We start from the raw sequence: 27,772 nt of genomic DNA on the forward strand, positions 1-27,772 counted from the left end.
TGTACCAGAGAGACGCAAGATAATTATGACAGTTAGGCTACTGCTAAATTCACTGTAGAGGTGTGGTAACCACGACGTCTCCAATTGCACCGATGTCAGACTAGAATTTGGTTGCAAGCATATTCTTCGTCTGCTGATGCTGAGGCAGCCAAACAGTTGATAGGCCTTCTGGTATAGCTGGCAATATCAAATCACAGAATGCACACTTTCGACTCACATGCCGTACCGAGTTTCAAAGTTTGACGGAGAAAGCTTTATCATTCGCTGCAGCACCACAGAAAAGATAATATTTTAAAATCGCTTGTCTGGAACTGGCCAGTGATCTGACTATTTGGAATAGGGGGCGGGGTTGAAACCTTAACAACGCGAAACGATCGCCTAGAAACTACTAACGTAAAGCGAGAGAAAGGGTCGTAAAAATAATTCCCGCGGTGTTGGAAAAGTCGGAGTAGGTTCCATTGTGGCGCTTCGTCGGAGAGAGATTGAGAGACTGGAAGAAAAGGGATTCTCACCATTGAATCAGTTCGAAAAGAAAACAAGAAAAAACGACGTTAATGTGCAGAACAAGATATAGCACAAATCGTACCAATCGACAAGAACTGAGTGGATGAAGAGTTAAGAGACAACGTCGCAAATGTTGATTTCGGTAGCTACAAACGGGATCATAACACGAACCTTTTTAGTTGAGTTTTTAACGATTTGCTCTGTAGACTGTCATCGGACCTAACACTGTAAGCTGTGGCGACGTTATTTTTCCTCTTAACCTTTCCTACTACAATGTAGCCTAACCAGCTGGCATGTCAACTGTATTTTGAAGAACAGTCGCAACATTTAAAAGCGCTGTATGGTTGAAACTAAAGGCGTTGCGTTAGGCTACTCTTTGAAACGGCGAGCGAAGAAAGTCGAACAGGTTTGTTACCTAGCTATGATAACTATTTTGTTTCTAATGATAACGCCTATGTGCATCAGCGACTCGGTTATGCATTTGAAAAAGTAGGGTATGATTTGTTTTTGTGTAACTAAATATGGTGCTTAATTATATTGAGGAGGTATTACAACATAGCCTACTAATTTCGCATGACATCCATACAGAGCTGTAATTGGGTGCTTGAGGAAATATAGTGAAATCAAGATGAATTGTGTCCTTGTAAGGAAAGGTTATTACTATAGGCTAATGTTATCTTAAGAGTGTTCTTACGGTTGCCTATTCGAGCAAGTCATTCAAAAAAAAACTCCACTCTAATGTCCGTGTTTGCGAAAAGTTACAGCTGTAGCTACATGCACATAGCCTATCTAGTTAATTTTAATTGTCTATATCAAAGTCACTTGTGTCTCATATTGTGTTTTTCCTAAATATTTTTTTTTTATTTTTATTTTTTTTTACTGCTGCCCTACTTATACCACCAGCAAATGTAGTATGGAAGTTAATATAACTGCCAGTTTAGCCGATGTTGCACACATTGAAAGGGCAACGATCAAGACAAACATTTTAACTGATTTTGAGCGATTGATATATATCAGATGTTTCGGTCATATATAACGTAGGCTATTTATAAACAATTTTACGAACTTGTATTATTTGTAAGCAGGAGTTTAACGACCACAGTATTCGTCCTGATGGCTCCAGAGAATAGTAGCCTATTATGGCAACGGAGCCGACAAGTTATCAATTTGCCGGGGTCGTCACCTAGTAATATTCCAGTTGACAATTTGTTGGCAATCTGTTGCCTATTATAAAATGGGGAAAAGGTAAACTGCATCCTTATCATTACATATTTTTAGTTGATACTGGGTTAAAATCTAGATTACGCAGAATCAGAATACATCTATCACCATTAACACGACTTTGATAGTTTGACTATCGTTCCTGGTTTAAGAAGAGACCATACTCTTATGCATTGTTGTAGTGGAAACGGTGTCCTGTTTCGTGGCACAGTATTCATATATTGAAAACGCAAGGTAAGCTTATCCTTGTCTGCCAATAATTTGATCTAGAATTGTGTGTGCGTGTAGCCTATGTGCGGCCATTAGGCTATATCATTGATATTGCCTTTGCTTGTTTATGTAAAGGCTCCAGACTAGAGGAAGTTCTGCCATGGAAACTTGTTTTTTATCTTTTTGATAAATGAAACATTGTCTATCAGTTGCCTCTATGATTGTCCCACATGTCAGATCAAGTGTTATTGTCATTTTTGGCTTTTAACTTGTGTGTGCATGGAAGTTTTTGTGGTTGTATGTGACAGTCCAAGTATGAGGGAGATTAAAGCACACAGATACTTATACTTATGTACATTTTCATTGTCTGTATGTGTCCCGGTGACAATTATTTTTCAGTAAGCAATGCTGCTGTCTTTCCACTTGATTTATAAGGACATTTTGCTATGTTCTGAGTCTGGCATTGCCTCAGATCCTTCTGTAGATGCATGTTAGTAATAATTCTAGAATGTCTGCTTTATCCTTGAACTTGTATGTAAATAATGTATAGGTTCCTTCGGAAAATATATGCACTTGATTTTGTTCTCCAGTGCATCATTTGCGCCTCCTGATTGCATAGATACACTATTATTACTGCGCTGAGACAGTATTGGTCAGCATGTGCCTCGTAATCCATAGTTTGTTTCTAGTCATTATTCACCTCACTGTACATGAGAAATTCTGGGACTGGCAGAGGAACAACATGAATCACAATGCCTGAGAACAAGTAATTGGACTGTTGATAATTAGATTTTTCAGGGTTGGGGAAGCGGGGATATGTATTGAATTTGGATTTTGTTTAATTTGTAGCAGCAACAACCTACAAGAACTTGATCATTGATATTTCAATAAAAAATTCTGGGCTTTTGTTTGCAGTTTGTGATGATGCAAAACCTGATATTCACAGGGATGCCTGCAATTTAGGTTTGTAATCTGATAACTTTTTTATGAACGTTTTATGTTCGATCCTGCTCATTTCAGTTTGATTTTGTTCTGCTTTATTTCAGAATTTTGCTGGATGCAGCCTTCCAGCAATGGTTGAATGGTTTTGTGATCAAACATTATTGACTTCCTCAGTCGATAACCTTGAAGATTGCACTTCTTCATTTTTGCACTTGCAGCACAATGCTAGAGAAGGAAGTGTGGAAATGCTGTGGATCTGTTTGCCTTGAGTCCATGCTTTTCCTGGTTTAAGTATTGGTTCCTAAAGGGAAAATGTAGCCTAGCTGCTCTGACACATATATGCCCGTGCTTTATTGGGACAAATGTAGCATTTTTAATTTGCCTTTGTTTCTTATGCTTGATTGTTCTGTCCCTGCATATTGAATTGAACTTGTGTAGAGATTTGTAGGCATTTGTGTGTGATTCAGACTAAACTGGGGTGCTGCTGTGGCTTAATATTGTCTGACAGTAGCCCGCAGTGAAAGGGAAAACACAAACGCGGAGTGAAAATGTTTCGCTTGAATCCCCTGTACAGATTAGGCTTTTGGAAGGGTTGAGGACAAAACACTTTAAACTTGGACGGAAACCAGTAAATCTGCAACTTCTGTTTGTCGGGCCAAAGTGTGTCTGAGCTATAAATGCAGCGTGTGGATTTTCAGCTCAGGAAGCCTGCCTTTCACATCAGTTGTGTTCTGATGAAGACAGAGTCTAATGCACTACGCTTAGACGCGGAGTGAAACGGAGTATGTTGTAAAACCTTTTATTTTATATAAATTGAAAATGTTCAGCTGCTGGTCTTTTGCGATGCGGCCAAAATGTATAAACTTTAACTGAGGCAAAGATATCCATGCCCTAGACCTGGGCAGTTGACTCGCAGCCAGTAGGGAGGCAAGTCGCCAGGGAACATGGATATATAGCACAAAGATATGACTGCCGAGATGACATTATTGGAAATGAAAAATCTTCAGCTCGGTTATTAGCTTATACAGCAGTCGCCTCTATATCTGAAGTTTGGCCTAGCCTGCTGCAGGCCTGCATCTTTAATGCACGGGTAAAGGGGGAGAGGTTATGCGAGTAGTGTACCGTTTTCACGGTGATGTTCGGCCTCGCAGCCTGGCTTTGAGCGATCCGCGCGACAGAGGATCGAAAGATCACCGCTCCTCGGTCTTTGCCTGCTGCAGGTGTCCGATGACGAGAGGGGAGCGCTTGTACTACGGAGCGGGACGCCCTCTCAACCGTGCCGAGAGCGTAGCCCAGGGCTAGCGTCCCGCCGTTTCGTTCCGCGGCGTTCGGCCTGCCCCCCTCGGCTCGCACGCGCTCACCTGAGCGGAGGTGAACCCGCGGCCGTCCGGGCCAGATGGCCGCGCTCCGCCGCTCGTTTCTCCAGAAGGTGAATCTGTTGTCATCCTGTCATCCGGAGGGGGCCGTGTAGCGGGCGCCCGCGCGGGATGCTAAATGACACGCGTGCGCGCATCACGCCACGCTCGGGCTGTTCCGTCGTGTAGCGAGCGGTGAGTCAGCCCTCAGTCTTTGTTGAACCCGTTGACCTTTCTGCAGGTGAGGATCCTCGCATTTTAATTAATTGGCCAAAGCTAGTTACGTTTTCGTGGATGTAAAATGTAATTATTCATGTGGTAAACTACACTGTTTTTGCCAGCTTCGTTTGCTTGGAGGAATCACTATCTCAGCCTGAGGTATTTGTGAAAGGGTTAACTGTTTCCCACCTTTAAAAAAAAACAAAAAAACGGTAACTTAAGTAGAATTGATTTTCTAGGATTTTGTGAATTTTATTATTTGTTAATCTGTTGGCTGCATTCATTTAAATTGCAAAAAAAGAATCAAAGAGGAAAGATATGCATAATTTCTCAAAGTAGTTATTCATTTTATGGCAAGAGGTGAGCTCTTCCTTTTGAAAAAGTGAAGATAAAAAGACCCAAGGGTCAAATTCTCAAATCTGTCAAAGTACATTCGGCTCATCTTCTGTAATCTGCCATGCATATTCAGCGGACGGATGTGCTCCAGACCAGAAACCCTCGTCTGAAAGTTAAGGCACTTTGCGTCCGGGCGCCGCTTTCCTTTTAGGACCAGACGTTGTGATCGTCACGTCTGGTGAGCCGTAATTACATGCAAATCCGAAGCGCTTGCACACGTCCCGGCCGCACAGACGTTTGAGAGCGGGGCCTTTTTAGCTTGTTGTTTTTAATTTGCATGACCAAATGATTGCTTGTTGAGAACGGTGATTTGCATGGTCCGTGGCGTTGGGTTTTTTCCGAAGGAGAATTTTTTGAAGGCGGGGAGAGCAGGTGTTCGTTTTCTGGACGCCGCTTTTGGCTTTCGGAGGTGTCTCGGATACCTTCCTGGCATTTTAATGCCGGCGTTGCGATGCTAAGCTGTATCTGCTCGCGGCGGCCCTCTCGAGTGCATGTCGTTCTCCTGTACCCGTTTCCAAGATTCTCTGCGAGGCGAAACCGCTGTGTGCACCAAACCTCACAAAGAGCGTGCGGTTTCCTCTTAATTCCACTGTTGTGAGGTGGCTCCATTGTCAGATTATTTATAAATGAAACTCAAAACATTCTTTTGTGGAAGGAGAGCAGGATTAAATTTTACAATAATCCATTGTCAGATTAAGATTAACTGGAGCACCTGATAAAAGGTTAAATGTCCCTTTTGAATTCCCACACCTCCCTCCCCAAAAAGGTGATCACGACCATAAGTTTAAAGGGTGAATCGGTGACTGGACGTCTTGTTGTGATATGCAGTGCGGTCCGTTTCATTTACTTCTGTATAGCAGCCAGTGCTGGTGTACAGTTGCTGTGACTTAAAATACGGTTTACAAGGGTTTATGACTTATTGCCAGCTACGTTTGTTCATTTTTAGTGCAGTGAAAAAGCATGCCTGCTTGTTGGGGTCTGGTACACCCTTTGTAAGTGTAGAGGTTGATTTTGCACAGAAAGCAAATGGGCTCTGGAGCATGGCTTTTTTTTGGACAAGATCCATATTGTTCCAGCTCAGAAAGAATTGAATCCTCTCAAATGACCCAAGAAATTCCAATTTGTAAAAGGATTTGGAAGGCTGTAAATGTGTCTGTTTTTTTCTTTTCTTAAGAACGTGCATTGGCCCGTGTCTTTTAAAGGACGAGTCAGGTGGTGGAAAGGGCTGGTGTGCAGTGCTCAGTTATCCATTAAAGGAAAAGAGCCAGCTCTGCAGCATTGTGAGGGATATTGTGCTGATCTTCACATTCTGACTACGTTTCTCCATCCTTTTGTTCACTGCAGGTTTGATTGCAGGAGTGTCACATGGTCGGGGTGCTGACGGGTCGTGAACATGGGTCGGGACGCTCTTGGGAAAACTTGAAATCGGGACCGCCTTGACACCTCCGCTCCCGTGACGAGACGGTGATGGGGCTCGCGACGATGGCGAAGCAGTGAGGCCCGGCCCGGTGGACCTTTACCCACAATCCCCTCCTCCCGCGTGTTATGTGACCATGCTGCGCTTCATCCCCCTCAAATTTGGCCGCCTCTACCGGTGCCTGAAGCTGCTGCTGGTGGTGGGCCTGTTCGTCATCCTCCTGATGAACACGCACAACCTGTTCGCCTCCTTTCAGAAGAACGAGCTCACCGACCGCCGCTTCATCAACCTCAACAAGTGCCCCGCCTGCTTCGGCACCAGCTGGTGCCGCAAGTTCATGAACGGGCAGGTCTCCTTCGAGACCTGGGGGCGGCTGAGGTTCCTGGATGTCTTCAACGTGAAGAACGTCTACTTCGCGCAGTACGGGGAGCCCAGGGAGGGCACCAGGAGGGTGGTGCTCAAGCGCCTGGGCTCCAACCAGGAGCTGGCCGACATCGACCAGAAGATCTGCAAGCGGGCCACGGGCAGGCCTCGCTGCGACCTCATCCAGGCCATGTACAAGACCGAGTTCGCCCGCCTGAACGGGGACGTGAGGCTGCTCACGCCGGACGTGGTGGAGGGCTGGTCCGACCTGGTGCACTGCCCGTCCCAGAGGCTGCTGGACCGCGTGGTGAGGAGGTACGCCGAGACGAAAGACTCAGGGAGCTTCCTTCTCAAGAACCTGAAGGACACCGAACGCATGCAGCTGCTGATGACCCTGGCTTTTAACCCCGAACCCCTGGTGCTTCAGGTACGCTCCGCGTCTTTTCATACAGCGCCTCTCGCCCCCTCTGGTCTGACAGAAGCGTAGCGCGTGATCTATTGCCTCAGGTTTTTAAACCTGACCGAAACGTTTGCGCTTGAAACGCCCTTGGCGCTATTGCAGTTAGAAAGGAACCTGCTAGGTTGATGTGCTGTAAATAGAATAGCACAACCTCTGTGAAATATGACGTGTGACTGCCTCCGCACCCCCCCCCCCCCCCCCTTCATTTACCATGACTTTCCTTTGGATTCAGAGGCGCCATTTCCCAGGCAAGCTGTTCTGAAACCAACTTCCTTCCCTAAAACGTTTTTCTTTTAAATTTTTCTGCCTTTACAGAAATCACTTTTATCTGGTGGTTCCGCTTATAAACCTTGTATATATTTCTCTCTAGATTCTTTATGTCCTGTATCTGTTAATGGGTGCAGATAATTCCCTCCTGCCAGATTTGTCTCCATGAAATTGGAAAGATGGTGTGGAAATTAGACAGCTAAGATGTGCTAGAGGAAAAAGCTGGGTCGGTCCTCTTTAATGAATTCCACATCGCCACAGTGCCATTTGCTGACATACCCATTCATGCTCTCTTTCAAATTCATTAAATGCAAATTGATCTTAAATACTGTACTCAATATGTTAACAGATATTATCCTCCGCGACGTTGTGTAGAAATGATCATTTCCATTAAGCGCTATTTTCCATGTGCATTTTCCTGCATTGATTTAGAAGCTGACCAATCAATTCCAATTTCATTTGGAATTGACCTCCACTCTTCAAGAGTCAGACAAACAAAAGGACAATTGTGTACGGGCACACAATATGTGAACCGGCCTCCAATTTTTCAATTGAGGCACTGACGCTTTAAGCATTTTTGGAGACAAAGGCAAGATCAGGCCTTTAGAAGTGCAATCTATAAAATTTGATTAGCCTTGTGCTCCCCCCCCACCCCAAAAGCCCGTCAAGTTAATTCCATCAACGTCGAAATGCCATTACGCCTCAGTCTAGAGCAGTGATAAATTACCTTGTCCGCACCGCACCCCCCCCCCCGCTCCGCTCACCCATTATGATTTTTTGACTGGAAGTGTGCGGTTACGCGGGCTCATGAATTGTTTATTTGGTACTGAACTTGCGAACCGCGGGCGCTGGGAGGTCCTGCGTCTGCAGCGTGCGGGTGACGGAAGGGGGGTGCGGGGTCGGAGGCGGGGGTGGGAGGGGGGGGGGGGGGATAATGGTGCAGGGGCAGAGAAGCTGGGGATAGCACCAGTGGAGTGTCTGAGTGCCTTTAGCTGTTCCGTCTGCTTGGGGGGAAAATTAAATTTTTGACAGGAAACAAGTGGGATTTGCACAAGGCCATTAAGAATTAATCTGGTCCATTAAGAGGTGGCGCAGAGAGAGAAACGGAGAGGGAGAGAAACGGCAGCGTTTCCGGGGATGGTTTTTTTCAGTTCTTTGTCCTATTGTTTTTGCTGGGAAATGATCTATCTTTATAACTAAAATTGAAATGTATCTCTTTCAGAACAGGGGAGCGTAAGAATGTGGCAGCGTGCCGCATTGTCTGTCGTACGTCTTGTTTTGACTCCCGGAGCTTCGGAACAATTTCCTCACTTTTCACATCGGGAGCGATTCAACTTTACTGAACAAAAGCGCTCTGTGCACCGCCTCTGTCTCCAGCCTCTGCACTGAAGCCGGTCATTGTACTTAAAGTATACAAAAAAGGCTAGACTCTTTGTTTGTGTTTTGGCAGTAGTGTTTGTGTCTTCTCTGTTCAGTCGGTGCACATATTCCCTGCTTCTGAAGTTGCACATTGACGTCCATTTATCTTATGGAAATAAATGTTTTCTGACAAAATGAACTGAAGAACAAGGAAGACCTTGTAGACAGTTAAGCCCAAGATGTCTGTTTTTTTTCCTGGCTGGTTCTAGATCCTTACAGATATGGATCATAATAAAAACTGGGCGAATGTGGAAAAGTAACTTTTCTCTTGTCCCTTCCCTTAGGCTATATAGTTTAGCTTAAATAGTCTATCCGTGTATTTTGAAGATGTACATATGAACATAAAAGAATAGATGGCAAAGTGAGCACATAATTCAAATTGTATCCTTGTCCTTATCTGAAAGCCCTTACCATCATCTAGCCTACATCTTTCCCAACACATTGGATGACTTGCCCCACTGCTAATTCAGTTGATATTAAATTGAGAGTAGTCTATTTTAAATAGTTTGTTTATGTAAAATTTCTATGTAAAAGTTCTATACAAAGTATAACATTCAGTAAGACCTTGCCTATTAATGTCTTATGCTTACATACATTGCCTAAACCTTAGATGAAGCTTGTCACATTCAGTCGTTCCTAGCCTGTTTCTTTTATGAACAACCAGATGTTCCGTTAACTTGCGAGACTTCTCCCTCCAGAGTTAAATTTGTGTTGGTACTTCCTGTTCTGCCACCTCGTTCTTGACTGTGGTCCCATCTGTTCGGTCGGGCTGAGAGCGCTGCATCGCGGGTCTTCAGGGGCCACGCCAGCGAAGAGAAGTGCTTCTCCTCCAGACGAAATCTGCATTTCGCCCCAGTGCCCATTGTGATTTTTGCCACTCGATAATAGAAAGCTCTGCCCACACAGGATCAAACGCTCGCGCGTTTTTTTTCTTCCGCAGACATGGGCGCGCATGGATATCGCCGAATTGTTTATGTAAATAGCCTAAACGTTTAGGGGTTTAGTAGATTTTGTTCTATTTTTTTTTTTAAACGAGCAAATGAAGCTTTACACCACAGAAGCGCACGCGCCCTTGCGTTGAATTCATGAATCTTGATTAAGTCATAAATATTCTTTGGCCTGCGTGAGACATTCAGGCCGATGCGCGGGAGCGTTATTAGTGGATCGTGAAAACGGGGGCTTATGGGGACGTGCGTTTTACGCAGCGGGGCCGGTGTGTGTCGGGCGGCTCTCTCACGTTCTCCGAGACGCACCTCCGGACCGCGGGGGCGTCATTATCATCCGTCGGCCTTTTTTTTTTTCTTTTTTAGCGATTTTTCTTTTGGGCGCGAGGATAAAGGCGCATTGTGCGTGTGAAATTGCTCGCGCGGAGCGCTCCGGCACTTCAAACCCTTTCATTATCCTGGAGAGGCCTTTGTTTACAGACCGAATCCTGTTAGCACGAGACGGGGGTGTGGGGGATGGGGGAGTGTGGGGGGGTGTCTGCGGCTGCTCCCCTCTGCCAGTCGCGGGGCTGTTCGCTCCCCTCCGCCGGTCGCGGGGCTGCTGGCAGCGGCCGCCGGAGAAGCCCTAATCCGCTCCTCGCGCGCGCACCAGCTGTGTTTGGTTAGAGGAACACTCCCCCCCCCACGCCTCCCGAGACGGTCGATAGCCGCCGCCGCCAGCGCAAACGGCGACGGCCTCCGGAACACTCTCTCACCGCCTCGGAAGGCGTGGGATTCGCTGCGTCCCGTCGCGTCAGTGAGTCCACTGCTTCTCTGAGAGAATAATCATCTCCAGCGGCTCTGTGACGACAGGGTGTGTGGACCCAAGTTTATCATGATGGAGGACTTAAGGCACGTTACCAGAGAAAGACGGTGGAAATGAAAGAATATGATAAATGTACTCGTGCTCTCATCTTGTCAGAATTCACCGTGCGCTGAGGACTGATTGGCTCATTAGTTTTATTTTTTTTCCCAGTAGAATGATAATTTATTAGCAGATTTATGTAATTTCATTTATACTGTGAAATGTTACGAGGTTTAGCGTGTTATCTGCCTCGGTGTGGCTGGGAACTGAATCCGTAGTTCAGTGCCGTTGTATGGACTCTCCTTCACTGGTTTTCTGAATCAAATACACTGAGACGCAACATGTAGCCTAATCTCACCACTCGCCACTGCGTTTGAGGCTGAGAGCACGGAACTTCCGGGGACGGTCTTTATGGGGGACGTCGGGTTCATCATTCATCACGGCAGCTGGAGCCAGGCCTCGCTTTTCAAAGGCCCAGCCAGGGCCGGTTTCTCAAGCCGACGCGTTCAACCGCGTCCCGTCCCCCCGCGTCCTCCCCGCCCACGCGCGACCTTCGCCCGGCGGACGCGTTAACGCGGGTCTTCGTCATCCTCCCACGCCGCGGCCTGAGTCACACGCTTCCATTCATGGGGCCTGTTAGGGGCCATCTGCCAGGAAGGGGAGGAAGAGAGGGGTCCCCCGTGGGGCCCCGAGCGCTCATTCCTGGGCTGACCGAGGTCAGACTTTAATGGGGGCGGGAAAAGCGCCGGACCCCGGCCGCGATCCGGACGGATGTGGGAGGTTGGCGGAGGGGTCTGAAATGAAACGAAAGCCCCGCTAATGCGGAGCGGGGGACGGGCGCGTTCCCAGGTGAGCCGGGCTGGACCAAATCCGGAATTCACCAGATTAAAATCGTGTGTAAAAATAAATAAATAAATAACTGCGATTCAAAAATGGCTCATTTGATTAGCTCATTGGGCCGGGTGATGCGTGTTTCACAGGAACTGCTTCATTACTGTGCAGTTCCGCTCGGGTGAAATCAGCTGCGAGCTCGGCGTCTCGCTGTCTTTACACACATCAGCGCTGGATTTAATATGTCTGATGCCCTGGCTCCCAGCTCGTGTACGGACCTGTTTGTTCTCAGGGAAAAGGACTTAAGGCTGAGAGTGTTTAGATTTTCGCTACTCCCCCGGTTAGCGCGGGGAAACGCTAGCCTGCTCTACTAGCGTACCTAACGACCGATTGTCAAGCCTGGTTCACTTGGACGTCTTCAGTGGAACGATATTACGGTCAAAGAGCGTCCTTTTCCTCCGCCCCTGTCAAGCGGTGCGTTCCGTCTTCAGCCCACATGCCGCCTCCGTCGCCATAGCTCCCAAAGGAGTTTGCGGTGCAAACGCATTGTGCTTCCTGGCTGCCGTTTGGCTCCCATCGGCGCGGCCCTGTTGCGGTCAAGTGGAGTAAACGCTGGGGGCACTGCTGGTCAGCTGACACAGGGGGCCACAGCTGCAGATTTTTTCTGCGTTTTGCTTTTCGCTTGTTCTGACCTCTCTGGGGGCCCTCAGTCCAGTCCTGTGGTTTGTTTGGCAGCCCTCTGACAAGGTATTTGTGCGATATTATGTTTTACTGCATGTGCCCCATAGAAAACAACTGTTCCTCAGCACAGTCGCAATCTGTTTTTACCAAAATAGAATACGCGTATTGCCTACAGATGCTATGGTATGTCCTCTAACTTTTTAGGGGGAAAATAAATGGTAGGTAGAAGAGATAGGAAATGGCAGACCGGCTCAAAATGGTTAAAGAACAGTGTGCTGTTGGCCTTTAAAACGGGATTTGAATGCAGCTCCTTTGTCTTTGCGTTGCACTTGAACATTTCAGTGTGCGGTGGTGCTGTATCTGAGGACATTGTGAAATGGAAAAGTTCTGTTAGTTGCGGAGGGATTTCCAGATATTGGACCTCAGGTTTTGTTTTGGAAATGTGTTCAGTGTTTCTGAACGCCATGAGGAGTTGTTAAGCAGAGGTCAGATTGCACTCTGACACGGCTCCCTCTGTGCACATTTCTTTAAAGACCAGGGGGAACTGCCAGACGGGGGAGGAAAAAAATCCCAGAAAAGGGAACACTGAAAAGAGTTCTCTGTACAGATGGTAGCAGTCTGCGTTTCTCGGGTTCTGTACTCTTAAGCATGTCGAATATTTGGATGAGCATGACCTTGATGAATGAATTTCCGGTCCCGGTTTGAATCTGAGGGAAATTCACGAGGTAAATCGGCTTCAGAAAGTGTTTTTCCGTTCAGAGTCTGGGCTCTGCACAATGGAGAGGAAGTCCCCCCCCGTGTTTGCATATGAAAACCAATCTGATCTAACTTTCCAGGTTGTGTGGTTGTTCCACACAAACCTATTTTGCTGACCTTTTTATTTTCAATACCATTGCTTGAGATGTGGGCTAAAGGTAACTTCATTTGTCGTGTGCATTTTATCTCGATTGCAGTTGTATTCGAACAAATAAACTACAGGCTATTATAACATGCAGGTTGCCTGAAGATATCTTTCTTTGGCTGTTAAACTGATCAGCGGAAGGAAGTGCATGCTGCAGTAGAAACTCCCTGTATCTGCTGTAGCATTCGGAAACTGCAGTGGATTCAGGATAGGGTTGTTCGATGCTTCTAGCGTCTGTCCTGACATTTCTCAGCAGTTTCTCCGGTGTAGCGGCTGCTGCTTTGTCTCTTGGGTCCCGCTCGCATTCATGGCACTGGAGCAGTAATGCGCACCGATTGGTCAGTCAGTTGGAAGTAGTATAATGGTTCCAATTTCATTCCAGCGTGGCTGCGGTCAAGGAACCAACTGACACACCATGCAGAAATGTTCTGTGTTTTATTGCTTGTTAAGCTCAATCTGTCAGCTGTGAATAGATTTGTGAGAACTTTGCGAGAGTGCAGTTAATTGAAACAGTACTGGTTTAAAATGTCCATGGATAAGATTGGTCGTCTATGGTATAAGGCCACAATACTTTCAAGAGTATTTTCCTCTGTGCACTCTTAAGACTTCTTTGTGTACTTTGTGAATGTGTTCAACAGGGTTCAGAGTGCTTTTAGTCCCAAGTTTCCACAGCTATCCTTTGATCACTGCACAGGCTCCTCTTGAGCCTTATCCAGGAGGTGCGCATGGAAAGAACCGGAATCTGCCAAGAGCTAACCCAAGCCTTCGACTTCAGAGCGCGGTTATGACTAACCCCTTTCACACGTGCAGTGTTCCGGAACGTTACTATTTAGGGATCATGTGTGAATGAGAATTTCCCTGAGACATGTTCTCGTTCTGCAAAAAAAGGAGAAAGTAAGCTGAGCATGTGCAACAAATAATGCTGTTCCCTATCTGCACAGCACGCCTTCGCCATCGAAGATCCATGTCATACACTTGTACGAAAGTTTCTGAGGTTACAGCAGGTGTACGTGCCCATTCAAATGTGGTAGAACTAGCTGTTATTACACTGTTTTTCTGCTTAGCAAATGTTTAGCCCTGTTGTACAAGTCCTGTTCTTTCTCGGTCATTTCATTTTTTATCAGCAGAATTGTCCAATTTTGCGGGAACTTTGCACTAATTGCTCTTGTAGTGTGTGTAAGGTCCAAAGCCACATCCATTATGACTGTCAAACACATTCGTCACACATCAGTGAACATTCATTGCAATAACAGTGCATTTATTAAGCGCTAGACTTGGACTGTGTATAATGACAAAATTATCGTAGGGTCTTTTGTTCCCTGACTGCTCTCCACCATACCAAAGCATTTATTTTATTTTTTTTTTACTTATTATGCTTCACAGCACAGTTCGATAAGCCTCATGTTTGGTACATTCCTTTTTCGTAGAAGTGTCTCGGAGTAAGTGGAATCCAGAGTATTAATTCAAACCGGTTATAGGCTTTCAAATGTTAAGGTTCACTTACTCACCTCAACATTTGACATGTGACAGACATCTAGTCTAAACCGGCAGATTCTTGTCACGGTCCTCGGCCATCCCCTCCCTTTGGCTGAATACCTTGTTGCATTGGTTTAACAAGCCCCCCGGTCAGTGTCTCACATTTAGCTCATGCTGGTTGTCCATAGATGTGGTTTGGGTTGTAGATTAGCTATATGGTAACGGCTTGTAACAGACGTGCCCGTTTGACTGTGCCCAGTCATGTACAGTACTGTTGTAAAACACGTCTTTCACTTCTGACAGAACTCATGAATTTAAATTGTGACATTTCTCAGGATTCATTTCAAATGTGGAAGTTAGTTTAACTCGTATAAAATATGAGCGCTTTTATATAATAATTTGTGGATTAAAATATTCAATTACTATTTGCAACATTTCTCAACCTTCTTATTCTAACGGTAGACTCAGCATGAAAGTCTCGTTGTCGGCTCCACCTCTTGATATCAATAAATGTGTAACTAAAAATGAGATCCAATAAAAAATAGCTTTGTTTGGGACAAAGCTGTTTTTCTCTTGATTTGGCTCTGTACTCCACAATTTGGATTACAGATTTAGTGATTCCAATACAAGGAATTTATTTGGGCAGCCCGCACAAATAGATTTCCCCCCCCGCCCAAAACGTTTTTTTCACTGTGTGAGCCAGCCCTCCCACCATCCCACTCGTAGCCAGAATATGTGGAACCGTTTTTCAAAATTGGTCAAATTTAGCTGTTGTTATGAATCGTTTCTTCAAAAGAATGTCCTCTGTCTTAACCAAGACTGCAAAGTTATCAACATTATTTGGATTAATGTTTGCTAGCTACCATTTTTCAGACATCAGCGTACACCCAGCTAACGTTAGGTTAGATAGCTAGAATTAGGCCTATCTAATGAAAACATTAACTTTTCACTCCTGACAGAGTTGAGTAGCCTATAGAAAAAATAAGACTAGAGGAGGAGGGAGAAACTGCACCACAAATACCATAACATTACTGTTATAGTAGCATTTATGGTTAACAGTTAGGCCAACTTACTTTAATTGAAATTGATGAAAATCATTGTGTTTGAAATGAGGGCATTTTGGATATTAGGCACCAATGATTTTAAAGCCTGCAACTTATGTTTAGAATCAGCATGTGATTATATTATCCTCCAAATCATTCTGATAACATAGACATTTGTCTGTAACTGAGACCATTACTGCAAAAATTGTTTTCTTTTGGGTTTCTTTTGCATTCTGTTCATTTTCTGTGTCGCCGGTACAACTTGACATGAAACGTGCGGTACCAATTTCATTTTCATATGGAGACACGGCCACAGTAAAAAAAAAAAGTAATAAAGTGCCTGAACACGAAATGTGAACTCTGTCTGCGCAGCAAAATTGAATAACATCTTAATAGTTACAATACAATATAATTTAATAAACAGTACAAACAACACATACATGGAGTAGACAGCCACAAATACATTTTGTAGGAAACGCTGCAGATTTGTAATCAGACCATTCATATGTGGTTAAAGTGCAGATTCTCAGCTTTTAATAAAGGGTATTTTAATACATTTTGGTTTCACAATGTAGAAAAAACAGCATATTTTATACATAACAGCATTTATACATTATTTCAGGGTGCAATAATGTTTGGGACAAGTGGCTTCACAGGTGTTTCTACTTAGTTAGGTGTGTTCAGTTTCTTCTTTAGTCAAGTATAAGAGAGCTTTCAGTATCTAATCTTGATTCTTGGCTTTTTGATTGCCTTTTGATTGAGTCTATTATTGCCGTTTGTCAGCATAAGGACCAGAGTTGTGCCAATGAAAGTCAATGAAGCCATTTTACGGCAGAGAAATAAAAATAATTAAAAAAACAGTCAGAGAGATAGGCCAAACCTTAGACCAATCAACTGTTTGGAACATCATTAAGAAGAAAGCGAGCTTTGGTGAGCTCAGTAATCACTAAGGGCCTGGTAGGCCAAGGAACACTGTCGATGAACCGAGAATTCTAACCCCCAAACAACTGTCCTTGTCATTCTGCTGCTATGAGCAGTTGCATCATTAATGAGGACAAGTGAGCCAGTACCTGCAGCAGCCATACATGCCCAGAAGGTACCACCCCAGCCACCATGATTCACACAGCTGAGGGGGGGGGGGGGTGCTTTAGATCTTAGGCAGTTCCTTTTGGCCTCTACACGTTGCTCTTGCCATCACTGTGATACAAGTGAATCTTGGTCTCATCTGTCCACAAAACCTTTTTTCCAGAACCCTGCAGGCTCTTTTAAGTAGCCTACTTGTCAGCAAACTGTGTCCTGTTTTTGAAACTAACTAGCGGTTTGCATCTTGCAGTGTGCACTCCGAAGTCTTCTGCCGGCAGTGGTTATTGACACATCCTGTCTCCAGAAGAACGTTTCTGGTCTGTCAGGCGGGTGTTTTTTTATGGTGGACAGTTTTTTTGTGTAATTCATGCACTAATTCATTCATTCAGGTAATTCAGCATTTCATGCACTTATTCCTAATGGTAAGACCGGTATAACCTGTTCTTCTTCACCTTATTCATACTTGTTAAGGATTGCAGATCGGCACCATGGAGTGGTAACAAAAGCAGTTTCATAGTACTGTAAAGATATTTTTGTAGTATTTATTAACTATTAAATAAAACACTGGTTCTTGCGTAATAAACCAGATTTATTAAATTTATGAAAAGATAGGCCTACATTGTGCTATATGTTCAGTTACAAATTTTCTGAGCATGTGAGGAGTTTTTTTCCAGGTTTATTTTTATTTTTTATTATGTATGATGTAGCCTAGTTAATAGCCTACACGAGGCTGAAATATCTGGGCTCATTCCAAAGTGCTACCAGTCTTGCCCATCGAAGTAATTTTTTTTTTTTAATGTATCGGTATCGATAGTCTTTTTGCATGTAATGGTTTAATAGTCGTATTTTAATTGGGGCTTAAGGGGTGAGGTGCTAATGGGAATTCCGAGCGTCTGCAGTTTAAGGCAGTCAAATCTTGGCCGTTACTGCAGGCTTCATGCTCCCGACCTTTATGGCCGGCCCCCGACGAACAACGGCGGCCATCTTGAACATTGCACTCGGGGTCCGTTTCGCGTTTCAGCTTCTCCAGACAGCATGGAGAATGACTCTTAATATCCGGCACTGAAGGAAGGCCCTGTCGGCAGGAGAGCCGGCTGTGTAATCGCTCTGGCGCGCGCTCCGTCGAGCCCACAGGACGTGCGTGTGGCCGGGCACCAGCTGGTACAGTCGATTGAGGAGGGAAGATTGCGCCGTACCATTTTTATTTTTTTTTCAGGATCTATGTTTTTTATTTTTTATTATTTTTTTTATATAATTTGAGGCACATTAAAATTTTAATACCAATGTCCAATGAATATTTAATCCCCCCCTCTCTGCAATTGAAAATGGGTATTGGATTTCCACGGCTGTGAAGTGGAACTGAATTAAGATTTGTTGACATCTTTCACATGTAATGCGAGGTTTTTGTGCTTGCTGAAGTGCTGGGGTCACTGCTTAGCTCAGGCGAGCAAAACTGAAGAAAGTTTTCTTGATAACCCTCAACTTTATCTCCGGGCCAAAATGAAATTAAGGATTTGTCATTCCATGATTATCAACAAGGGAAACCGTGACCTGCAAATGAAATAATTGGAGGCAGTTTGATATTCTCAGCCAGGTAGCTGTATATGCTTTTGATTGTGCTTTTTTTTTGTTGTGTTATGGTTTATCTATACAGTAAGTGCCTTGGCTTTACAGAGCCCGTTACTAAAGCAAGGAGTCGCATTAATGAAGGGTGTGTTCAGGGTATTTCCTGGCTCATAAACAGGCTAACTTGGTAACTTTGCGTGGGTCATGCTCATCTGGTCCATTGTTCAGCCTTTGCTCCCTTCTGGCCTTCCTACATTGACGCATAATATAGTTAATATCAGAATACTTGATATCAAGAATGGTAGTCTAACTAGTTTTTTAAAGTAGTATCTTGAAATTTTCTGTACAGGAAAAATCATAGGACATTCAGAGTTCTTTGAACTGCAGTAGTGCGTGTAGTCGACAGGTAGCTGTATTTTTGTGGAGAGTGGAATAGAAATGAACTGGAGCCACAGTGGGAAGTGTTTCGATGTGATGTATAAAGGCGGTCCCCCCATCTCTTCGCAGAGCTTTCCGTCAGACGAGGGCTGGCCCTTTGCCAAGTACCTGGGAGCGTGCGGGCGGATGGTGGCGGTGAACTACGTGGGCGAGGAGCTCTGGAGCTTCTACAACGCCCCCTGGGGGAAGCGCGTGGACCTGGCCAAGCAGCTGATGGACATCGCCGAGCAGCTCACCAACAACGACTTCGACTTCGCCCTTTACCTCCTGGACGTCAGCTTCGACAACTTCGCTGTCGGGCCTAGGGACGGGAAGGTCATCGTTGTGGACGCAGAGAACATTGTTGTGGCTGATAAAAGATTAATAAAACAAAGTAAGTGTTTTTTTTTCTTCCTCTTTCCACAACCTTGCGCCCGTAACTTTTACATTATTTTTTATGCCCACCATAGTTTGGAGGATGAGCAATTAAAATAAATTACCATTATCATTTTGCCATATTCTTGGCACATTAAGATTTTGTTGCTCCAGGATGAAGCTTTTATTGCCACTTGTGCTTTTCAGATTTGACTTTGATGCAGAAGCAGTCATTCGAGCAGATTTATTAATAATAAAAATTGATTTTTTCTAAAGTATATCACTAACTAATGTGCTGTCAGACTGACTGACCGGTTAATGAGTGACAGATAACTACGGTCACAAAAGTGAACATTTTGGCTTGGCGTGCTAACTCAAGTCCCTTTTTGCAGTTGGTCATCGGATATAATTGTGACATAAATATGTAGTTCATCATTAGTATTTTTAGGAGCAGCCCCAAATATGGAAACGCACAGAACCTCACCTGACAAGTAACGGGGGGGGGGGGAGGGGGGAGGGGAGTTAGCATTTCTAAAATGTGACTGAAATGGCAGCCAGAAGTAGTGTTGCCAGTGATGCCTGTCACAGTGTTGCAGAGCTGTGCAAGAGATAAAAGGACAGGCCTTCCGTCAGAATTGGACAAAGTACAAGGTCTGTTTCTGCAGACTGCTGATGTGAGTCTGTCTTTGTTGTCTGTGTATGCGTTTATGTGTGTGCTCGCGTGCGTGTGCGTGCGTGCGTACGTGCGTGTGTGTGCATGCGTGCGTGTGTGTGTGTGTGTGTGTGTGTGTCTGTCTGTGTGTGTGTGTGGTTGCATACTGTATGCAGAAGTCACTTGAGCGAGTGACTCGTAGGTCACTTCCTGTCCCCTGGGATGCCTGTTCCTGTACCAGAAGGGAGCTGCATTGAGCAGTGTTGTTATTTGAGCTGGCTCACTGCAGAAAGAAAAGTCTAAACCGAGTTAACTTTGAAGGGGAATGCATAACATCTGCATTACGCCTACATAAGCACTGCTTGACACCTGACACGGACCTTCACAAACATGCATTTGCAATTCTTCCATTCTTCATGGGGCATCATATGGGTTTCTGTAGTGCGGTGTCACTTTCCATGTCAAAGTGACATTGTCATCTGTCACAAGTGACAGGACAGTGACATTCCCCATGTCGATCTTGTTTCTCAGTGTTTAGCATATCTTTTCAGTGTGTTCCCAGTAGATGATAACATTTGGAACTGTGATATTTTATGCTTGCTGTGAACAGTGTCTCCAGACCAGTAATATCTCTCTCTCTCTCTCTCACACACACACACACACACACACACACACACACACACACACAGGCACTGATATGCATAAGCCAGATCACGCTTTATGCGATTCCCATAAGGGGAGCGCTGTCACAAAGTGCCACCGGGCCCACCCTGGCTTCTCAGTCAAACACGAGGCTATTTGCACTTTTTCATGGGCATTGCACAAATTTATTAAGACCATTTGCAGCCATGTCTGACTGATTTTATTACTTCGGACGCAAAAGGAGGCGGTTTGTAAATGGAAAACGTGCTGTGCGTGTGATGTGGAAATGAGCCGGGTTGATAAACGAATGAGGAACGGAATGTGGAATGTAATGGATACGGATGGAGGAGGCTGAGCAGACCCTGTGTTTTTAAAGCATCCGGGCAGTTACGCCAGCGAAGTGTTCTTTTGATCCAGATATTTTATCAGTGTGACCCAAGTGCAGTTTGACACCGAAATCAGCGCGCGATGAGAAATGTGATCCCGATCGCTCATTTTTCACCTAAAGACCAGTTACGGATAAGCAGCTCAACGAAGGCGTGGGAAAAGGGGAAAATCAATCATCCCCTGTAACGGCCCAGATTACTGGTTAGTCTGATTTTCATGCAGCAGTAAGGTTGTAGCATGAGGTTTCATATTTTATGTGTCTTAATTAGATAACCTGCACCACAGAATGGAGATTCTCAGCCAGTCTTGAACAAAGGTAAAGTGAATTGAACGTATTTTTGACACAGTATCCGGCATTGCGCTGGAGAAGGGGTCCGTTAATATTTTTTCTGAATTCTGTGTTTGATACCTCGTTTATAGAATGCAGTAGCCTATATGGAAGTGAGGAACATTGTTTTGATACAGGTTATTTGTTTGTTGTGTATGCTAGGGCTGTCCAACCCTGTTCCTGCAGATCTACCAGCCTGTAGGTTTTCATCTCATCCCTGGTTTGGCACACCTGATTCTATTAATTAGCAGGTCAGTGAGGTCTGTAGCTGCTGCATGAGCTGTGCTTCGTTAGGGTTTGAGTGGAAACCTACAGGACAGTAGATGTCTGGGATCAAGGTTGGGCAGCCCTGGCGTACACAACGTCCGATTGTTAAAAAATGGCCTGTACCGTTTGATCTGATTATCAGGCCATTGCCTGTTTCTCTCTTCCCTCCGTGAACATCCAGCAGAATTCTTTGGGCAAATAAAAGATACACTGAGATCATTTTCTGTTTACACAGATTTGGGTCATTGTGGTGTCTCCGCTCTGAATGTTGCATTACCTCTCTAAAGGAACACCAGAACACAAAGCTATTCGGCAGGTCATGGCCCACAAATGGCGACACCATACCACAGGGCCATTATTGGCTCTTTCTTATTTAAAGGTTAACGCAATGCCCAATCTGTAAAGTCCTGATTTCCATGTAGGTGATGGTTGTTGAGATTTTTTTTTTCCGGAAGCCAGAGAGCGTAGATCCAGGTGGTATTATTATTTTCCTTTTTGGATAGTAGCGCTATTCCTTGGCTGAGAACGGGGATTTAAGTATTTGGTGGACTTAACTATCATTTCAAACATAAGTCTTTATTGAAAGCGAGAGTAAATGTGCCATTTTTCTGTGGAGAATTCAATAAATGATTTGTGTGTTCTTTATATGAGGCTAAAGCAACAAATCTTTCCATAATACTTGGGTTATTTGATGTGCTGTTGAAAACTTAGGGTTGCCAAGGTTACTGATATTTAGTCAGTTATTGGATGCACCCATTCCTTACCACAAATGAACCTGTCCCCACCTTTCAGTGATTCAGCTCAGCATCACCCAGTCGGCCTCCTCATCTTCCGTCCCTGCTGGGTGAAGTAATTATGATTGCTGAGAGGACTTATAGTTTTAGAGTTGAAGTTTGAGTTTTGAATAAGGGCTTACTTTTCCTGTGGTGGTTCCATGATTATATGTTTGTTCCATAGCATTCATCCTCATTTTCTTTTGTTTTTTTTGCGCTGTTGGAAGTTGGAAGCAGAATTCTGTAGAAGTCTGGCTTACTGGTCTCTCTATTTCTGATCATTGCCACTGGATGTTTTAAAAAATATATACATATGTTTTAAGTTAAGTTGCATAGATTTAATTTGTAAATAGTGAGCCTGCATTTGCTTGGGAGTGTATGTTTTCTATTTTCTTTTTGTTTCAAATTGTCATCTTTCATGTGTCTTCAAGTTTGGTTTGACTTATTGGCTAATTCCTCCACTTTACGATTCAGCTAACCAGTTAACAAATTTGTAGATGTAAATTCTAAAGGATAATTCTTTTAGGGTCATAATTCATTTTGTCTTATAGCTATTTGAATAGCGTACATGTATGGGATTTTGGTCTTCTGTTGCTTGTGCCTGTGGTCTTTTCAGAGGGGCTGCCTGCTAAAAGAGGGATAATTGGTGGTAGACTGCACTGGATTCAGAGCTCCCACAACCAAAATTTGTGACTAGGTAGGCTATTACCTATGAAGCACCTGCAGTTTCAACCGTTAAAATTAGTTTTAATGATGATTTCATTATTTTAGTTGTTTGCCTGTTTCTATCAAGAAACTGATGCGTTTTAGGGAGAAACCAGAACATCCATGTTTTCCAGTCTTTGCATGGATACATGGTACAGTATTTCCTGTTATCACAAAATAAGAGTAAGCTACGTTGTAAATATCGTAACGGCCATAGCATTATCAGTGGGGTCCTGCTCACCTTGGTATTACAAACAGTTTTGGTTTTATTGGTTCGCCATTTCTTTTACAAGGAACATGCTGTGCTAGGTATTCAGATTACCACTCACATGTAGCCTAATTTTTAAAATTTCTTCATGTTGTAATCACTGCTTTTGGAGCCAGCTCACTATGGCTCTGTGTCAGTACTGCGTACTTGAATAAAATGCTGGGTAATGGGTTACAGGGAAATGTGGGTTTTTCTGTAGCGTCTCTTAAACCGAGGCGGTTTGGTGACTGAATTACTCCGTGTTTTAACCACAGCATGTCTTTTTATTGTGTCCCGCAGGTGTTTCCTGCAACATTTAGTCATGACTCACTACATGCCTGTGTTGTTAAAACAACACATTTCTTAAATGCTTAGCATTTTCAGGATAAAAAAAAAAATGAATACAAGTTTTTGCAATACTGCAGAACCCCAGAATATTTTATACACGAAACTATGATTTTATAAAATGGTCTCTGTTGACTTTATTGTCTCCATTGGTGGAACTCTCGGCGTACACGAGAATTACAAACTGGCATTTAAACGAGCGAGCGATTTACCGTGGTAGCTAACGCTTGCTTCTCATTCTCTGTAGCGTTAGTCGCATGCTGTTTTCTTAACCGGGAGAAGTTGCCCTTGAATTTTCTTTTGATGACTAAATCAGATTTGAGCATTTGTTATTATCAGATATGTTTTTCCTGACCTCTAGCCTCCGCGGCATGGGAATTCAGTCCTGATGCGCCACCAAGACTAAATAGATCAGCGGGGAACCCTGCATCTATGGCCCGGCTCTGAGGGAATTGCCACTTCTGACAGCTCTCTCACTATTTGCATGTTTCAGACTACCAAATGCAACAGAGATTTTCATTTAGGGGTGTTGCCTATTTCACTGATGCTGAAAAGGCATCACTCTTAGGAACTTGGCAACTCATGGAGAAGTTTCCTCTGACAGCATCAGAGCCATTGAAGCTTCTTATACTGCTGGGACTGCTCGAGCTTGTCGTCTTTTGCACACACACACCAGTTAAAGTGAGGGAACAAAGTGGTGTGGAGATGTTTACCCCTTAGTGCTAGTAGTTAGCTCGTGAGTGTTAAGGTACCTTCATACTTAGCGCTATAAACAATATTGACGACTGTAACGATACAAAGTTTCAGAAGCATACACGCTGTAATAATGTCGTTCCACAATGTTGCACTGTCATTCTGTGAAGCATCATTTTTGAAAGATGGTCGATGACTATTTCACTAATCTTGTATTGGGGGGTTGGGTTAGCTAGCTAGGGTTGAAGGGAAGGGTAGCTGGTATGATGGATGTACTTAGGCTACTACTTATACCCAGGTGTCTCCCAATGCCTGCCCAGATGACGGCCTTTTTTGTGGCAATTTGATAATGAGGATCACCGTTGTCAAACAAGGCCAAATTCTTGTGAACTTCCTCAGTAGGTCTCACATTCAAACTAGATGTCATGTTGAGTAATGTATGTGGGACAGGATGTTTGTCATGGAATAAAACTGTCACTGAAAGATGCGGCACAAGTATTTTTTTCTCTTTAGAACTCACTTTTCATTGGCTGAAGGTGCTTTATAGCCTAGTTATTGTTTTGACTGTGTTTATAGTTAGTGTAGTGTGAATGTTTGTATTCTGTTTGCTTGAGGTGAACGTATTGCTTATATCTTTATAGTTATCATTCTAGATGTTAAGGTACCGCTTGAGAAAAGTATGGGAGGGGGGAGGGGTATACCAGCAGGTTGACCTTGCCGATTTTGCAGTGCAAGTCACGTTTTTTAATCCAGTGGTCAAAATATCTTTAGATTTATCCTCATATTTAGAAATCTAAGCCTTATAGAAGCCTTATATAAATTGAAACAATTGTCCTTGAAAATGACTGGTAGGCTTGTGCTAGCCTCCTGCGGTTTCCTTGCCATTTCCTCCGATTGGGAGATTTATAAATGGTAAAGGAAGGTGACTCACTGAATGTGCAGCTGGTGTTGCGAAATGTCATTCTCTTTGACGTATGTAGTTCGCTGCCGTTGAACATTAATTGCGTGCATTTGCGCCACCCGGTTTTTTTCCCTCCCGCCCAAACGCATGGAGATCCGTCTTCATCAGAGGTATTGATTGAGTTATAAGTGGCTGTTGAGGTGCACTGCCAGGAGAGGACTGGTAAAATTTTGATTGAACTGTTTGGATGCAGGGGGATGAGTGTGTTAAATTGCCAAAGCAGTGATTGTATTTTCTGCGTATTTTTTTAGTCTATTGATCCCCCCTGTACAGGCATTTCCAAAGGGTGGCTCGTAATTGAAAATATTTCCTCTTCCCTACGTGCGAGTCCCTAAAAGCCATATCACACACTCGTGCCTGGCGGGCGTCCGAGAAATCGATAAACGTGTGGGCGGAAAAATGGACAGACCGTCCATTTTATTTAACAGCGCATATAAAGAGCAGTTCCGGACATCACAGTTATGCTCACTGCCATTTAATTCCATACATTAATTAGGTTAAATATTCACTTTTGTACTGCCACTTTTGACTTGATGTGTCATTTCACTATATTTAGTTGCATTTAGAATGTAAAGGTCATCAAGAGACCACCACAATGCATTTAGATGTAGGCTATAAAAAACGTGACACAAAAGAAGCAGTGGAACAATTTAAGTTATTAATTGAAAGGTTACATATATTGCAAGTGCCAGAATTGGGGGGAGGGGGTGGGGAGAATAGCCTATGCTGAAGGATTTACGCATTGTAAGAGAGTCATTCTACAGGAATAGTGGAATTGTAATATGTCTTGAAATTTGTTTCATTTTTGTCACTCAAATCTTAGGGCACAGTATTAACATTTTGTGGTTATGTCCAATCACATCGCATAGTGGTCTATAAATATATGTGAAGATTTGGCAGGTATAGCATGAACAAACGGACAGTTGTCCTATAAACAGTCAAAGACACAAAACCGTGATTTCTGTGGAAAATCACAATGATAGTGAGCACCTGAATGGCACATTTTCCCTTTCATTCTTTTATGCCATTAAGTGGGTTCTGCTGTAAAGAATTTAACATGTCTGAGGTTGCACGTGAACTTTAAAGCAGTCAGAACCTTAAAAAATTGAAATGCAGTAGGCCTATCATTCAGAACAAAATTGTACCTATAAATGTGCGGTCCATTTCTAATCCTCTAATCTTATCTCCTTTTGCATGATTTCTCCAATAGGTGGCTTGAAGAAATAAAAACATTTAAGCGGCCTGTACATTTCAATGCAGAAAAAAACCCTGCCCTTATGTGTTTGTGCTAAGTAAAGTTTTACTGTTCTCTTATTCGTGATGTTCAGTCTGTCTCTGAGGGACAATACCTTTTATGTCTGCTTAGTCGAATGCAACAGGCCAGCCATGTCCTATGACCTTTAAAGAGGAAGATAAAGAATGTCATTGATTTGTCTCATAAATTAAGGCTCAAGTAAGATTGGTTGAAGTGTTACATTTTTTAAAGGATCAATAATTTGGATAACAGAGGCCTTTTAACTGTAGGACACAGGTGGAAATAAATGTATCGCTAAAATTGTGCACAGTCAGTTATTTCTGGACACACAGAAAACAAACATGAATAACAAGACATGATTTAGGCTAGATTGTTACCTTCACTTTACTGTGTTTATGTTGTATTTGTATTGTTAATGGCTTCTGTTAAAAACACATTTTTAAAATCCAGATCTCAAAATGGCTTTTGCCCTGAGTGTAGGCTGGACCCTATAACTTCGACATCACTGTTCCAAGCCTGGGCTCTGTTTTTTTTTCTCACCATGACCAGCAGTCTGGAGGGGGGACACAGCTGGCTTATTAATACCTGAGGTATTGTGGGTTTAAGTTGGCCACTGTGAATGGGGTTACTTCCAAAATGGCAGGTTACTAGTTGTCTTCCTAGCATTTTATCTGGGTGGGATTGGCTCTCTTGTAGTAATGTGTGGCCCGCGTGTGGAAAGTGATCCCTGGTGGCCAGTGTCTGATCAGTATTGGAATGGGGACTGGCGAGTATCTGAGGGTAATGGCTACAGTGCGGATGTGACGCTGCTCCAAATTTGACAGAGAAAAAAGGGGAAATAAAAAAAATAAAACAGCCTGAAGGAAATGCCTCCCTCTCCCTCTCTCCGCAGACAAGCCGGAGAACTACGACGTTTGGTACGAGAGCAAGTTCGAGGAGTGCGACAAGGAGGCGTGCCTCTCCTTCTCCAAGGACGTCCTCTGCTCGCGCGTCACGGTCGACCACAACTACTACGCCGTCTGCCAGAACCTGCTGTCCAGGTACGCCTCGTGGCGCGGCTCCACGGGCGGGCTCCTGCACGACCCCCCCGCCGACGTAGCCAAAGACGGCCGCCTGGAGGCCCTGCTGGACGAGTGCGCCAACCCCAAGAAGCGCTACGGCCGGTTCCAGGCGGCCAAGGAACTGCGCGACTACCTTACGCAGCTGGGGAGCGGCGCCAGGTAGTGAACGGGGGGGCCAGCGCGTCTCACCCCCCCCCCCCCCCCCCCCCCCCCAACGTCTCAGCGCGGTAGCAGACTAAATTTTTTTCACCTCGGAAATCGAACTCTGGAATCCTGGGAAAACGAGTCCATGCCTCTTTCGTTTACATCACGTTTCTGTGTTTCTGACAGATCTTTTTATTTTTTTTGACTGTTGTATTTGTTTTAATTATTTATTTCTTTTGCAATGTGGTTGTCTTATTTTGTTGTGCAATGGGAGCAGGGCGGTGATGGACTGGTTGTGTTTGCACTCACCCCGGTGCCCCCCCCCCCCCGTCCCCCCCACCCCCCACCCCGTGTACCGGAGGGGGAGGGCGGATTTCA

The 27,772-nt window shown here is 44.3% G+C and overlaps 1 protein-coding gene across 2 annotated transcripts; it reads left to right on the forward strand.

Moving 5' to 3' along the window:
- Positions 1–407: 407 nt before the first annotated feature.
- dipk2ab (divergent protein kinase domain 2Ab) lies at positions 408–27,723 on the forward strand. 2 transcript variants are annotated; one of them, XM_035412189.1, is made up of 4 exons: positions 408–910; positions 6,192–7,054; positions 18,650–18,953; positions 27,082–27,723. In XM_035412189.1, the coding sequence occupies exons 2-4, from the start codon at positions 6,401–6,403 to the stop codon at positions 27,411–27,413; spliced, it is 1,290 nt and encodes a 429-aa protein (XP_035268080.1). In that variant the 5' UTR covers positions 408–910; positions 6,192–6,400; the 3' UTR covers positions 27,414–27,723. The 2 variants fall into 2 exon arrangements, with proteins under 2 accessions (XP_035268080.1, XP_035268081.1); XM_035412190.1 differs by having other exon boundaries at positions 408–731.
- Positions 27,724–27,772: the final 49 nt, after the last annotated feature.

The sequence above is a fragment of the Anguilla anguilla genome, chromosome 4 (assembly GCF_013347855.1).
Source record: "Anguilla anguilla isolate fAngAng1 chromosome 4, fAngAng1.pri, whole genome shotgun sequence".
NCBI lineage: Eukaryota > Metazoa > Chordata > Actinopteri > Anguilliformes > Anguillidae > Anguilla > Anguilla anguilla.

Excerpts from the sequence above, each read along its gene's own strand:
- dipk2ab (XM_035412189.1), top strand. The coding sequence starts at position 6,401 with ATGCTGCGCTTCATCCCCCTCAAATTTGGCCGCCTCTACCGGTGCCTG. Across the intron at positions 7,055-18,649 it reads CCGAACCCCTGGTGCTTCAG|AGCTTTCCGTCAGACGAGGG; the intron begins GTACGCTCCGCG and ends ATCTCTTCGCAG. Across the intron at positions 18,954-27,081 it reads TAAAAGATTAATAAAACAAA|ACAAGCCGGAGAACTACGAC; the intron begins GTAAGTGTTTTT and ends CTCTCTCCGCAG.